The sequence below is a fragment of the Etheostoma spectabile genome, unplaced genomic scaffold (assembly GCF_008692095.1).
Source record: "Etheostoma spectabile isolate EspeVRDwgs_2016 unplaced genomic scaffold, UIUC_Espe_1.0 scaffold00018574, whole genome shotgun sequence".
Classification (NCBI taxonomy): domain Eukaryota; kingdom Metazoa; phylum Chordata; class Actinopteri; order Perciformes; family Percidae; genus Etheostoma; species Etheostoma spectabile.
The window spans coordinates 1-16,288 of record NW_022604332.1 but is presented as its reverse complement, the minus strand read 5'-3'; the positions used below and the strand labels follow the sequence as shown (position 1 = coordinate 16,288).

Here is a 16,288-nt window from a genome sequence, read left to right as displayed (position 1 = left end):
GTTTCCAGAATACAATAACAATTTACAAGCAATAATAAAACACCATAAAACTAAAATTAAAACAATAACTATTTAAAAGGCCTTTTGAAATAATAGTGTCTTTAGGCCCTTTTTAAAAATCTCCACCGTTTGTGGGACCCTCAGGGACTCTGGGAGTGCGTTCCAGAGCTGAGGGGCGACTGCCTCGAAGGCCCTGTCTCCCATGGTAGACAGTTTAGTCCTAGGTTGGAGCAGGCGATAGGTGGAGATGGAGGAGTGGAGGTTTCGTGAGGTGGTGTGTGGGGTGAGGAGTTCACTGAGGTAGGTAGGGGCAGTTCCATGAATGCACTGGTGGGTAAGTAGACAGATTTTGTATTGAATTCTTTGTTTAATGGGCAGCCAGTGGAGGGATTTCAGGACCGGGGTGATGTGATCATATTTGCGCCTCCTCGTCAGGACCCGGTCAGCGCAATTTTGAATATGCTGGAGCTTTTGCAGGCTCCTGCCAGGGATCCCGACAAGGAGGGCATTACAGTAGTCCAACCTGGAGGAGACAAAGGCATGGATCAACTTCTCAGCATCTGGTTGGGAGAGGGAGGGACGGAGTTTGGCAATGTTTTTGAGGTGAAGGAAGGAGACCTTACAAAGGTGGCGGATGTGGATGTCAAATGTAAGATTTGAGTCTAGTCTGACTCCAAGGTTTGTAACAGAGGTAGACAGGGCGATGTGATGACCAAAAATGGATATACTGCTGAGGGAGGAGGACTGGGTTTGGTGTGGGGTACCGATCAGGATGGCTTCGGTTTTGCTGCTATTTAATTGAAGGAAGTTGTCAGACATCCATGCCCTTATCTCCTCCAGGCAAACCTGAAATGCAGACGGCAAAGCTGAGGGGGTGTGGAGTCCATTTTATGTATAGTTGAGTATCGTCTGCGTAACAGTGGAATGAAACTTTGTGTTTATGGATGATGTGGCCGAGGGGTAGATGGTGAAAAGGGTTGGAGCGAGGACGGATCCTTGTGGCACTCCACAGCTGACTGTGTGGGGTGATGATTGGGACTGTCCTAGAGCCACATGCTCCGTCCTGCCTGTGAGGTAAGACTGGAACCAACTTAGTGTAGTCCCAGAAAGTCCTACCACAGACTGGAGACGGTGGAGCAAGATGTTGTGATCCACGGTGTCAAAAGCGGCCGACAAGTCCAGTAGGAGGAGGAGAGATGGTGAGCCTTGGTCAGCAGTCATATGTAGGTCATTCATGACGCGTACCAGGGCTGTCTCAGTGCTGTGTGCTGCTCGAAAACCGGACTGAAATTTATGGATATGAAGGTGATTGTGGAGTTGGGCTACAACAACTTTTTCCAGGATTTTAGACAAAAACGGCAGGTTTGAAATGGGTCTGTAGTGGGCCAGGATGTCAGGGTCGAGTGACAGCTTTTTCAGATGGGGGCGGATGACTGCAGTTTTGAGAGCTGGAGGAACCTGACCGGATTTGAGCGACTGATTGAGGATTTCTGTGATCAGTGGACTGATGGCTGTAATATTGGATTTTAATAATGATGTGGGGAGAGGGTCCAATGAGCATGTGGAGGTTCTCATACACTTCATGATCGTCTCCACTTCTGTCTGTGAAGTCCCTGAGAAAACAGAAAATATGTTGAGCGGGTTTGTGAGACTAATTTTGGAGGAGGGTGAAACAGTGGCAGAGAGGTTGGACCGGATTGAAGCCACCTTGTTGGTGAAAAAGTCCATGAACCTATTGCACTGGCCTATACTGGTGTCAGCAGGTCCACAAGTAGGTGCTTTGAGAAGAGAGGTTATTGATGCAAACAACTGTTTAGAATTTCCAGTGCAGTTTGAGATTTTTTGTGAAAGATATTGAGACCTGGCTGTGGTGAGTAATTTGGAGTATGATTTTTGGTGTTTACGGTAGGCCTGTTTATGTACATGTAAACCACTGGAGATGAATTTCCGTTCCAGGGCACGCCCAGTTGTTTTCAGCCTACGGAGCTCTGTTGTGTACCAAGGAGCTGACCTGGAAAAAGAAACTGTTTTAGTTTTGATTGGTGCATGTAACTCAAGGATATTGTAAAGACTGGAATTATAGTAGTCAACAGAGCCATTAACTGATGGGAACTGTGTGACTAGTGGAATTTGCTGTATGTCTTGGTTAAAGAGGATGGTGTCTATTACTTTTAAATTTCTGAACTGGATTTGACGTTTTGTTTTATAGTATGGACTTGCTAGGGGCATTTTCAGGGAAATCACTTTATGGTCAGACACGCCCAAGTCATAGACTCTCATGTTGGTGATGGGGGCATTGTCTGTTATTACTAGATCCAGAGTGTGGCCTTTAGTATGTGTGGGTACTGTGACATGTTGTGTGAGATGTAAGCAGTCCAGGAGTTCAAGAAACTCTACAGCGGGACGGTTTGTGGGGGAGTCAACATGGAGGTTGAAATCTCCCATAATGAGTATATTATGTAGATGGTAGATGAGGAGAATTGTTATTACTTCTTTATGAGATCTGTATTTGAATGAAAGACACTCAAATGTGGTCAGCTCTGGCAGTGGGAGGGGGGTGGTAGTTTGGTCTTTGCGATGAATGACAGCAAGACCTCCACCCCGGCCGGTGGTTCTGGCCTTCTCCAGGTATGTGTATCCTGGGGGGCAGGCTTCATTTAGTGCCAGATATGACTCTGGTTTGTGCCAGGTTTCAGTGAGGCACATCATATCTATTTGTTTTTCAAGAATATGTTCAGATATTAAGCTGGTTTTGTTTGACAGTGACTGGGTATTGAGAAGGTCTATTTTTATTTCTGAGATGGTCTTACATTTGGGAAGAGTGCGGAGAAAGCGGAAGTCCACTCCGCGTTTTCCATGTCTCCAGTGTTGCCCGTTCTGACGCAGGCCTTTAACGGTCCTTGTGTTGGTCATGTTCTGATGACGTAGTTGCCAATGACGTGTTTGGTGAGCGCCGCGGGGATGCAACAGGTGAGGGTGAGGTCCAGGTGGAAACAGAGACGGGCAGATGGAGTCTCCGGGACTGTCGAAAATGGACGGTCTGCTTGCGGGTTGGGGTCGATGGCGGCGGGGCCCGCTTTCCACTACGCGGATGTGGTGAGATGTCCCGGGATGTCGTTGCAGCGGGGCTGGCCCACGCGGTCTGTCCCAGGTAGAGGCGCCACTCCCGGGCTCCAATGGCTCCAACCTGTTGTCCACCTCGTCTGTCCTGGACTCCGGTGACACCACGTCGCTCACAGGAGGGACACAAGGACGGAGGTGAGATTGTTGTAATGCTGCGTAAAATGAACAAGGTGAGAGTACCTGTAAGTTGTCGATGGTGCTCCTGTTGTTAGCGGTGGTGTTGACATGGTTCTCATCTGTTGGGCAGTTCAGCGGGCCTGGACCTTGGTGGATGTCCCCGGATAGCAGGAGGCAGATTGCGATGATAAATGCGAGGGTTTGTTGTGGTTTAAGCGTGGTTTTGGTATGTGTTGAGGGACGGCCGAAATGGAGCGGATGAATGAACGTGGCAGCCAGGGCGTTTTTTCCAAATCCAAAATGCTTGTTTGCTTGCATTATCATTAGCATGTGTGATGATGACAATTTCACATAATAAAAATTATGATCTGTCAGTGTTTGACCGGTGTCCGAATAGACAAAATGACTCATGAGTAGCACATGTATGAAGAGAGCTGAGACTACCCCTGCTGTACCTGGTGCGGCCATCTTCCTAGCCTCATAGTTGATGTTTTACATTCTTGGATCCGTCTTAGGTTCCTGCTGTCTGCCTACGTTCCTGGATCCTGAGGTAGGTGATCATATCGTCACTGAAAACATATCTTTGATAGCAGGATCATTCTCAATCCTTTTGTAAAACCTTTGTCTTTCTTGGAGTATATCCACTATAATACATTCTTAAAAAATGTCATATCTTTTGCTATGGTTGGGCCTCGTATCCAAACTACTCTGGCAGATGATACTAGTGTCGATGTAGCCTTGGGAAATAATTAGCAGCTGGTAGACAGATCTCCCCATCGGGAAATAAAACCCCAGTCTTCCGTGTGAGAGGCGGAGGCGACCATCCAAAGTTTCAGTAGTATTGTGGTTTTTTGTGTTGGAACAAGTTGCACTGTTTGAAATAAGCTTTTGAGATACAAGAACGTCTTCACTTGGGACAGCAATTGACTCCCAACCCGATGGGAGAAATCCTGAGCTTTGAGATTTGGAGGGGCTGACTTTGATTACGAATGCTTGACACTGGACTTCAATCTGCCCCAGTGGGCGCTGTAGATCACTGTTTGATGAAGCCCACTGAACAACATAATCTGGAAAGAGCAGAAAAGGAATTATAAGGTGCCCAGACTTGACACTCTCCCACCTTCTGCTGCGCCTTGTGAGGTGCTGTTCATGTCCAGTAGATATGCTTTTTCCATCGCTTGACGATATTCCCATTTAGGATCAGGAGTTCTCCTCCCATGCTGAACACAGCCTGAGCCAAGGCACGCTTTCCCCCTCATGATTCACCCCAGTGGAAGCTGTAGATCAATGCCTGATAAAGCCAAATGAACCACATAGTCTGCAAAGAGCATAAATGGAATTCCAAGGTGGCTAGACTTGACACTCTCCCAACTCCTGCGGCACCTTGTGACGTTTTGTTCACGTCCAGGAGTTGTGCTCTTTCAATCGCTTGAAAACATTCCCATTTAGGATCAGGAGTTCTCCTTCCATGCTGAACACAGCTTGAGCCAAGGCCCACTTTCCCGAGTAGTCGCACGCGTTCGCCGGGACTTCCTCGAGGCCTTGCATTTGTTAGCTGGTAGAAAAATCTCCCCGTCGGGGAATCGAACCCCGATCTTCCGCGTGATAGGCGGAGATACTGTCCATTATACTAACGAGGAATGCCCAAGCCTAATATTTGGCACATCAAGAAATAGGTGGCGCTATTCCAACATTCAGACCACAGTCAATGCATGTATTAATATTTAGGTTTACTACATATTTGCTGTCATTCAAATCCATGACAAATCATCTGTGACTGAATCTAGTTTAAAATCTCTATTTTGTAGCTTTTTGAACATTTGCAGTAAAATAAAAATGGTGCATTTTCCCACAAATATGCTAAATAAATGCTTTTCGTCAGTTTCCGTAGTGTAGTGGTTATCACGTTCGCCTAACACGCGAAAGGTCCCCTGTTCGAAACAGGGCGGAAACACATTTCTTTGTTTGTATTGACTTCGCACAATCAAACTCTGCGAAGTTAAACTCTCCATGACGTTCACGGAAAAATCTCCCTGACGTGAAATCGTGGCCAGGCCTACCGAAGTTTCCCCAGTGCAGTAGTCATCACATTCAGAGATTCAGGAGTATCCTGTCTAAAATTGATGCAGAAAAACTAGTCCACGCATTTGTTACTTCTAAGCTGGATTACTCCAATTCTTTATTATCAGGCTGCTTAAAAGAGTCCATAAAGATTCTTCAGCTGATCCAGAATGCTGCAGCACGTGTTCTGATAGGAACCGGGAAAAGAGATCACATCTCTCCTGGTTTGGCTTCTCTGCATTGGCTTCCTGTAAAATCCAGAATAGAATTTAAAATCCTTCTTCTCACCTACAAAGCTCTTCATGTTCAAGCACCATCTTATCTCAAAGAGCTCATTGTACCTTATTACCCCACCAGAGCACTGCGCTCCCAGAATGCAGGGTTCCTTGTGGTTCCTAAAGTCTCCAAAAGTAGAATGGGAGCCAGAGTGTTCAGCTATCAAGCTCCTCACCAGGTTCCCGTTTGGGTTCAGGAGGCAGACACCATCTCCACATTTAAGAGTAGGCTTGAGACTTTCCTCTTTGATGAAGCTTATAGTTAGTGCTGGCTCAGTTTTTCCTTGCCTCTTTTGCCTAGTGCTTGCTCTTGGTGGGAATTTTCCGGTTTCATTAAATAACATCACAGAAGATGGTCTGGACCTGCTCTTTTATGAAAAGCGCAATGAGATAAGTGTTGTTGTGATTTGGCACTATATAAATAAAATTGAATTGAATTAAATTACCTGAACCTCAACTTCCTAGCCTCATAGTTGATGTTTTACATTCTTGGATCCGTCTTAGGTTCCTGCTGTCTGCCTACGTTCCTGGATCCTGAAGTAGGTGATCATATCATCACTGAAAACATATCTTTGATAGCAGGATCATTCTCAATCCTTTTGTAAAACCTTTGTCTTTCTTGGAGTATATCCACTATAATACATTCTTAAAAAATGTCATATCTTTTGCTATGGTTGGGCCTCGTATCCAAACTACTCTGGCAGATGATACTAGTGTCGATTTAGCTTTGGGAAATAATTAGCAGCTGGTAGACAGATCTCCCCATCGGGAAATAAAACCCCAGTCTTCCGTGTGAGAGGCGGAGGCGACCATCCAAAGTTTCAGTAGTATTGTGGTTTTTGTGTTGGAACAAGTTGCACTGTTTGAAATAAGCTTTTGAGATACAAGAACGTCTTCACTTGGGACAGCAATTGACTCCCAACCCGATGGGAGAAATCCTGAGCTTTGAGATTTGGAGGGGCTGACTTTGATTACGAATGCTTGACACTGGACTTCAATCTGCCCCAGTGGGTGCTGTAGATCACTGTTTGATGAAGCCCACAGAACAACATAATCTGGAAAGAGCAGAAGAGGAATTGTAAGGTGCCCAGACTTGACACTCTCCCACCTTCCGCTGCGCCTTGTGAGGTGCTGTTCATGTCCAGTAGATATGCTTTTTCCATCGCTTGACGATATTCCCATTTAGGGTCAGGAGTTCTCCTCCCATGCTGAACACAGCCTGAGCCAAGGCACGCTTTCCCCCTCATGATTCACCCCAGTGGAAGCTGTAGATCAATGCCTGATAAAGCCAAATGAACCACATAGTCTGCAAAGAGCATAAATGGAATTCCAAGGTGGCTAGACTTGACACTCTCCCAACTCCTGCGGCACCTTGTGACGTTTTGTTCACGTCCAGGAGTTGTGCTCTTTCAATCGCTTGAAATTATTCCCATATAGGATCAGGAGTTCTCCTTCCATGCTGAACACAGCTTGAGCCAAGGCCCACTTTCCCGAGTAGTCCCACGCGTTCGCCGGGACTTCCTCGAGGCCTTGCATTGGTTAGCTGGTAGAAAAATCTCCCCGTCGGGGAATCGAACCCCGATCTTCCGCGTGACAGGCGGAGATACTGTCCATTATACTAACGAGGAATGCCCAAGCTTAATATTTGGCACATCAAGAAATAGGTGGCGCTATTCCAACATTCAGACCACAGTCAATGCATGTAGAAATATTTAGGTTTACTACATATTTGCTATCATTCAAATCCATGACAAAGCATCTGTGACTGAATCTAGTTTAAAATCTCTATTTTGTAGCTTTTTGAACATTTGCAGTAAAATAAAAATGGTGCATTTTCCCACAAATATGCAAAATAAATGCTTTTTCATCAGTTTCCGTAGTGTAGTGGTTATCACGTTCGCCTAACACGCGAAAGGTCCCCTGTTCGAAACAGGGCGGAAACACATTTCTTTATTTGTATTGACTTTACACAATCAAACTCTGCGAAGTTAAACTCTCTATGACGTTCACGGAAAAATCTCCCTGACGTGAAATCGTGGCCAGGCCTACCGAAGTTTCCCCAGTGCAGTAGTCATCACATTCAGAGATTCAGGAGTATCCTGTCAAAAATTGATGCAGAAAAACTAGTCCACGCATTAGTTACTTCTAAACTGGATTACTCCAGTTCTTTATTATCAGGTTGCTTAAAAGAGTCCATAAAGATTCTTCAGCTGATCCAGAATGCTGCAGCACGTGTTCTGATAGGAACCAGGAAAAGAGATCACATCTCTCCTGGTTTGGCTTCTCTGCATTGGCTTCCTGTAAAATCCAGAATAGAATTTAAAATCCTTCTTCTCACCTACAAAGCTCTTCATGTTCAAGCACCATCTTATCTTAATGAAAAAGAAAGTTGATGTGTATATGCATTAATAAAAAATAAATTGAATGTGTACATGCACTTATTAAAAGAAAGTTGATGTTTTTAAGCATTAATCAAAAAGAAATTTGATCTGTATATGCATTTATCAAAACAAAAGTTTATGTGTATATGCATTAATGAAAAAGAAAGTTGATGTTTATATGCGTAAAATAAAAAGAAAGTTGATGTGTATATGCAGTAATATCAAAGAATGTTGATGGTATATGGATTAATATCAATAAAAGTTGATGTGTTCATGCTTTAATATCAATAAAAGTTGATGTGTTCATGCTTTAATATCAATAAAAGTTGATGTGTATATGCATTAATCTAAAAGAAAGTTGATGTGTATATGCATAAATCAAAAAAAAAAGTTGTGTATATGCATTAATATAAAAGAAAGTTGATGTGTATTTGCATAAATCAAAAATTAAGTTGATGAGTGTATGAATTAATCTAAAAGAAAGTTGGTGTGTATTTGCATAAATCAAAAATTAAGTTGATGAGTGTATGCATAAATCAAAAATTAAGTTTATGTGTATATGCATTAATCAAAAAGAAATTTGATTTGTTAGGCATTCATTAAAAAGAAAGTTGATGTGTATATGCATTTATTAAAAAGAAGTTGATGTCATAATGAATAGTGATGATGACATAATGAATGGTGATGATAAATCAAATAGAAAGTTGATATGTATATGCATTAATATAAAAGAAAGTTGATGTGTATGTGCAATAATCAAAAAGAAAGTTGATGTGTATACGCATTAGGGGTGATCCGAGTATCCGGCTGAAACGAGTATCCGGTACGGATAAAGCACTTTTGCCGAGTACAAGTATTATCCGAGTAATATGAGTCAATATCCGTGCTCGGATTGAATAAAACTCCTCAACTGGCCGCGCAGCGTTCTGTGATAATCACACTGATCATAAAAAATTTTAAAGTTAAAAAAAGAAAGTTATATTGAGTATGAAAACTCTTGTTCATTACATTTTACTTCATAATTGCAACCGCATGTGTTGTATTAATTGTTGCAAAACGTTCTGTATATAGTTTGTTTGTTACCATGACAACACCATTGATCTGAAACTTGATGCTGTCATGTAAATAGTTTTCAAATCAGCAATAAATATAACAATTTCTGATCAACTCATATCAATTGCATGCTTAAAATAACATGCCGGTTAATAAATGCATATAGACATCAACTTTCTTTTTATTATATCATCACAATTCATTATGACATCAACTTTCTTTTATATTAATGCATATACACATCAACTTTCTTTTTAATAAATGCATATACACATCAACTTTCTTTTTGATTTATCATCACCATTCATTATGTCATCATCACGATTCATTATGACATCAACTTTCTTTTTAATAAATGCATATACACATCAACTTTCTTTTTAATAAATGCATATACACATCAACTTTCTTTTTGATTTATGCATAAACACATCAACTTTTTTTAAATAATTGCATATATACATTTTGATTGAAAGACAAGAACTCATCAATAGAATTTGAAATAAGTTCGCAAAATTCTTTGTCTGCCAATTGAAGAGAGTTAAATCTCCAAAGAGGTGGGCTACGTTTATAGGTAGAAAGTTGCATATCTTATAATAAAGGTGAATGGTCAGATATTACAATACCTAAATAGTCAGAGGAAATTACACTTGCATTAAGCGTACTGTCAATAAAAAAGTAATCAAGCCTAGAATATGAATGATGCACCTGGGAAAAGAAAGAGAATTTTTTAATGGTGGGGTTACGAGATCTCCATGGACCAACAAGACCATTCCGTCTCCTAAAATCAGAGAATGTTATAGACATAGCAGATTGAGTCAGATTTCGAGGATTAGAACAATCCAAGATTGGGTCAAAAACACAAATTAGATCCCCACCGAAGATCAGCAGGTGTGTGTTCAAGAAGGGAATGTTACTCAGCAATCTGTTAGCATATTCAACATCATCGAAGTTTGGGGCATTTACATTTACAAACAAAACCCTCTTTTGTGAAAAAGTACCAGCAACCATGAGGTATCTGCCATTCCTATCAGCAATAACATCAGTGGATGAGAACTGAACTTTTTGGCTAACTAAAATGGCGACTCCTCTAGCTTTTGAATTAAAATTTGAGTGGAAAACTTGAGCCACCCAAGGGCAATGTAACCTACGGTGATCTTTGAAACATTCTGTAACAATGAAATCTGCACACAATGGCTCGTGGACCATCACCAGGCTTGGGTTTGGGTTGGAGGGTCCGGTGGGACCTGTCCAAAAGCGGCTCTTTTTCCAGACCCAACGCTTCCTTCAGTAAGGCGGCTACACATAACTGCACATATACATAAAATCTATTTTGATTAATGCATATACACATTCATTATGTCATCATCACTATTCATATGTCATCATCACTATTCATTATGACATCAACTTTTTTTTATAGATTAATGCATATACACATCAACTTTCGTTTTTGATAAATGCATATACACATCAAATTTCTTTTTATTAATGCATACACACATCAACTTTCTTTTAGATTAATGCAAATACTCATTAACTTAATTTTTTATTAATGCATAAACATATCAACTTTCTTTTAGATTAACACATATACACATCAACTTCCTTTTAGATTAATGCATGTACACATCAACTTTCTTTTTGAATTATGCATAAATACATCAACTTTCTTTTAGATTTATGCATATACACATCAAATTTCTTTTTAATAAATGCATATACACATTCATTATGTCATCATCACTATTCATTATGACATCAACATTCTTTGATATTACAGTATTTCTGAGCTGCTAAAACACATTTTTTGAACATTTCTCTCGCTTTCCCAAAACCTTAAACACAAATCACCAAACTTAAGCTACACTGTCAAAACCTTTGACTTGTCTTGCTATATCAAACAATTGCTTCAGAACTATGTTATCTTTACCCAAAACCAAACACTGTTTTCAGATATCACACACATCCAGCTAATGCATAAACACTACACAGCAGTCATTACACACTACAGAAATAAATGCAAAACACTGCACTCAAAGCAGAGCAGGGGAAAAATTTGATATATTATGAAGTGCTTGCACAATCCTGCACACAAATAGTCACAAACAAAATATGCAGCAGATCGATAGCAATGTCTTGGAATCATTCTGCCTCAGCATCATGCCTCTGGGCATGGTCAGGCCACAGGACCTCATCAACGTCACAGGCAATCCTGTCCCTTGCTAAACAACGGGGAAAGAATCCTTTAGCATGACGAATCCAACCTTGAATCGATTCCACTCCAATGTTGTCACATGCTGCATCCATTGACTGAAGGAGATTTTCCTGTGCATGAGTTCTGTCATAGACCTTCCACCTCCATGCAGAAAAAAATTCTTCAAGGGGATTAAGGAAGGGCGAGTATGGTGGGAGGCACACATTTATAAAACGTGGGTTATTTTCAAACCACTCACGGATTCTAGGACCACGGTGAAAGTTCACATTGTCCCAGATTACCACGTACATGGGATGCTCTGCCTGCTCATCACCTCTCTCTTCACGTCTCAGTAATGCTTCCTGTAGAGCATACAGAAACGTTATAAGATGGGCAGTGTTGTAAGGTCCTAAAGTCACATGGCGGTGAATAACCCCGTAGCTGCTGATGGCAGCACATATGGTCACGTTGCCACCACGCTGCCCTGGCAACTCGACAATGGCTCGTTGACCAATAATATTGCGGCCTCTCCTTCTCCTCTTGGTGAGATTGAAGCCAGCTTCATCCAAGAAGATGCACTCATGAGGCCTCTCCATGGAATCCAGTTGAAACATTCTCTATAGAAATGAGAAAAAGTTCATTTTTGATATAACGTAAATGACATAGCATTCCAGGCTTCATGACTCTGTATACATGTGCTGCATTACATTCAACACAGTAAAGATGTACAGTAACTCAATAGTGCTTTATAATCTCTGGACATTACGTATTACTTACTTGTACATATTGATATGTAGCTCTTTTACCCTCTCAGAATTTCTCTCAAATGGTACTCTGTAGACTTGTTTGAGACTTATCAGGTTGCGTTTCAGGACACGGTCAATTGTGGAGAGACTCACACTGTTGATTCCTTCAAAGTTCTCGTTGTCTTCCTCAACTCGCTGTTGTATTCTCGCAGACGAATGAGATTATTTTGAAGGACCATATTGACAATAATGGTCTCCTGCTCTTGTGAGAATATACCTCTCCTTCCACCGGCATGTGGCAGTCTTTCAATTCTAGCAAATAAAACATCTTGTTAGAATTGTACAGACAGACCTAATGCAATGTAACCAAATATGTAAAATACATAAATATATATTTTTATGTAATACTATTATTAGTTTTACTGTAATACTGCAAGAAAAGGGCCAATTTTTAGAGATGTTACAGTAATTTACTGAGACATTCCACAACTGTACATACTGTACTGTAAGTTTGAGGGACCACAAATGATAGTACACTTACCGGTTGTGTTCTCTGAATGTCCTGACAATGGAGGCCACAGAGAACCTGCTTATATTTGGTTGAACACGTAGTCCTGCTTCCCTCATACTCATTCCATGAACCAGAACATGGTGTATGATTGTTGCTCTAATTTCATTGGAAATGATGGCTCTTGTTCTTCCTCCTCCTCCTCCTCCTCCTCCTCCCTCCTCTTCCTCCTCCTCCTCTTCCTCCTCCGTCTCTTCTCCTCCTCCTCCTCCTCCTCTCCTCCGTCTCTTCTCCTCCTCCTCCTCTGTCTCTTCCTCCTCTGTCTCTTTCTCCTCCTCCTCCTCCTCCTCTCCTCTTCCTCTTCCTCTCTTCCTCTTCCTCTCTCCTCTTCCTTCTCGTCCACGTCCACGTCCACGTCACGTCCACGTCCACGTCCACGTCCACGTCCACTTCTACTTCCACCTTCTCTCCTGCCCTCCATTGTGAAAATCACACATCCCATTTGGATTTGACCTGGCTTTATATCCCCATTACTGATGGGTGCAACACATTACTGATTTGAAACAGGTGTGTTAATTTTGAGTGCTTGTGTGTTACCGATGACAACAGTGTGTTACTTTTGGGGCTTGTGTTGTGCCATTCTGAGTTGAAGTGCACCAAAATGCTACATGTGCTTTTTGAATGCCAATGTGTTTACAGTTTTGCACAAAGAGCGATTCCGATTTGCTAGCTGTGTCTAACCACATGAGAAGTGTTTAAAGTTCTACAAACTGTGTGCTTCAATCAATAAAGTGGTTTGTACACTTGCAACTTTGGTTTTGCGAATGGATTTTAGTGTTTTAGCAACTCAGAAATACTGTAATGCATGTACAAATCAACTTTCTGTTCATTGTATCATCACCATTAATTATGATATCATCACTATTCATCCCTTCTCTCCAAAGCCAGGAGCATATCTGGCCATGTTCATTGCTCAAGCAAAGCCAGCAACAGATTACATGAGCTCCAAACACAGTAGAACCTCCCCCAGCACACGCTCATAACAGATGAAAAAACAAGGTGGAACAATACTTTCTACATGCTCCAGCGGCTGGTGGAGCAGCGCAGGGCTTGGCATTCTAACATGGGTAAAGATTCTACAATCATCTATCCAAATGAGTGGGGGTTAGCATCAGACATGCTCACTGTTCTTAGTCCTTTTGAGGAGGTCACACACGGCGCCCTCAAAACCCAGCGCCTCCATCTCTGAGGGCATCCCCCTCCTTTTTTTTTCATAAACTGTAGATTCTATAAAGCTACTCTGAGATAGTCATTTATTTTTTAAATTTGAATTTTTTCAACAAAAGAAATAAAATGCATGTGCAAAACACAATCTCTGATCAATACAGTATACTGTCTATTGTGTAAAGGCATACCTGACACATCTAAAATATTGCAGTTTCTGTAATTTCAGCTGATGATAGAGTTTTTTTTGTCATTGTGTTATGATTGACTAAATGTTCCTGTTGGAAGAGAACGTGTGTTAGTGTTTGGAATAATTATTGTATTTTGAAACATGTCTGCAGTGTTTTGTTAGACATAGTGTGTTGTGTTACTGTATTATTGTATTTTGAAAATTAGTTTTGGAGTTTAGTTTACAATGTGGGATTTTGAGCACGAAATTAACTGTTTTACCAGTTGTGTGTTTTGGGTGTGTTGGTGTAATCTATGAAAAAGTTGATGTCATATTGAATAGTGATGATGTCATAATGAATAGTGATGATGACATAATGAATAGTGATGATGTCATAATGAATAGTGATGATGACATAATGAATGTGTATATGCATTAATCAAAAAGAATGTATATGTGCAGTTATGTATAGCCGCCTTACTGAAGGAAGCGTTTGGTCTGGAAAAAGAGCCGCTTTTGGACAGGTCCCACCGGACCCTCCAACCCAAACCCAAGACTGGTGATGGTCCACGAGCCATTGTGTGCAGATTTCATGTTACAGTGACTGTGTTGACATTCTGCGCCGCGCTAGAGAGCTCCGACAGATGAAAGTCAGAGACTTGACCGTCTCACTCTTCCCGGATCACACTGCCAAGATAGCTCGGGCTCGGGCTGCTTTCAACGAGGTCAGACGCCAACTTCGTGGCATTGTCGGTGCTCGATATGGTCTGATTCATCCAGCGCGACTTCGCATCACATACAACGGTGTGGAGAAGGACTTTGTTTCTGCGGATGAAGCCAGCGACTATGTCAAAACTTTGATTTCTGGGTGAGCTCTAGTAGCTTTTCAGATTTTTGTTCTATTATTCCTTAGTTTGTGGACTCACCAGCCTTATTTATCTACATGTTCAGTATTTGTTTTTCAGTAGATTTTCAGGTTTCTGCTTGCTACACTAACTAGGTTAGTGTCACTGTTTGTTATAGCAGGTATTTTTTTTTCCGTCAATCTTACTGTATGTGATTAACATAATATATATATTTTGTATTTTGTACTTCAGATATGATCAGCACTACCTCATTTTATGCTTTCTCCATCTGATAGTACAGGACTGAGGGCCTACTATTATTTGTCATTTTGCATTTTTACGTGCTTTACTATATTCATGTGCATACTGTTAAACAGTGTTGAGATCGGCGGGAGTTTTTTTCTCTCTTACCTTTGTCTATTCTGCATGGTCTCCGGGTTGTTCAACGCTATTGTGGACAACTTTTGGTTATTGTGGGAAACACTGCTGTCTCCTTTGTTCTATGGTTATATGGGGACTTTGGGTGTATTTGTGTTTGGGGGTATGTTGGGGGGTGGGTGTCCACCCTGGCTCTCTATGACCATTTTTTTTTTTATGTTATTTTTTTATTTAAATGGTTAATGGCATTATAGATCCCAGCATGGCTGGGTCAGGCACACCTCTCAGATTTATCAGTGTGAATATCAGAGGTATGGGGAATCCTGTTAAGCTCTAAGGTTTTTGCGCACTTGAAACGTTTTAAACTCTGATATAGTATTCTTGCAGGAGACTCACCTTCGCGTCAAAGATCACCGTAGGTTACATTGCCCTTGGGTGGCTCAAGTTTTCCACTCAAATTTTAATTCAAAAGCTAGAGGAGTCGCCATATTAGTTAGCCAAAAAGTTCAGTTCTCATCCACTGATGTTATGCTGATAGGAACGGCAGATACCTCAGGGTGCTGGTACTTTTTCACAAAAGAGGGTTTTTGTTTGTAAATGTAAATGCCCCAAACTTCGATGATGTTGAATTCGCTAACGTTTGCTGAGTAACATTCCCTCTTGAATACACACCTGCTGATCTTCGGTGGGGATCTAATTTGTGTTTTTGACCCAATCTTGGATCGTTCTAATCCTCGAAATCTGACTCAATCTGCTATGTCTATAACATTCTCTGATTTTATGAAACGGAATGGTCTTGTTGGTCCATGGAGATCTCGTAACCCACCATTAAAAAATTATCTTTCTTTTCCCAGGTGCATCATTCATATCTAGGATTGATTACTTTTTATTGACAGTACGCTTAATGCAGGTGTAATTTCCTCTGACTCGTTAGGTATTGTACATCTGACCATTCACCTTTATTATTAGTATGCAACTTTCTACCTATAAATGTTGATGTGTACATGCATTAATGAAAAAGAAAGTGATGGCATATGAATTGTGATGATGACATAAGAATGGTGATGATAAATCAAAAGAAAGTTGATGGGTATATGCATAAATCTAAAAGAAAGTTGATTTGTATCATGCATTTAATTAAAAGAAAGTTGATGTCATAATGAATTGTGATGATGACATAATGAAAGTGATGATGACATAATGAATCGTGA

The 16,288-nt window shown here is 41.2% G+C and overlaps 1 protein-coding gene and 4 non-coding genes across 5 annotated transcripts; 2 read left to right on the top strand and 3 right to left on the bottom strand.

Moving 5' to 3' along the window:
• Positions 1-282: 282 nt before the first annotated feature.
• LOC116681152 (uncharacterized) lies at positions 283-3,558 on the bottom strand (the record flags this gene model as incomplete). The annotated part of the gene is given in 4 exon segments (XM_032509577.1): positions 283-855; positions 857-966; positions 969-1,613; positions 2,811-3,558. Coding segments are annotated over 4 exon segments (2,076 nt in total), but the record flags the coding sequence as incomplete, so codon positions are not given.
• Positions 3,559-4,808: 1,250 nt separating this feature from the next.
• trnad-auc (transfer RNA aspartic acid (anticodon AUC)) lies at positions 4,809-4,880 on the bottom strand. Its single transcript has one exon. It is a non-coding gene; the product is annotated as a tRNA-Asp (tRNA).
• Positions 4,881-5,121: 241 nt separating this feature from the next.
• On the top strand, positions 5,122-5,194 carry trnav-aac (transfer RNA valine (anticodon AAC)). Its single transcript has one exon. It is a non-coding gene; the product is annotated as a tRNA-Val (tRNA).
• A 1,938-nt stretch (positions 5,195-7,132) lies between these two features.
• On the bottom strand, positions 7,133-7,204 carry trnad-guc (transfer RNA aspartic acid (anticodon GUC)). Its single transcript has one exon. It is a non-coding gene; the product is annotated as a tRNA-Asp (tRNA).
• Positions 7,205-7,446: 242 nt separating this feature from the next.
• On the top strand, positions 7,447-7,519 carry trnav-aac (transfer RNA valine (anticodon AAC)). The gene has a single exon. It is a non-coding gene; the product is annotated as a tRNA-Val (tRNA).
• The last annotated feature ends 8,769 nt before the right edge of the window (positions 7,520-16,288 follow it).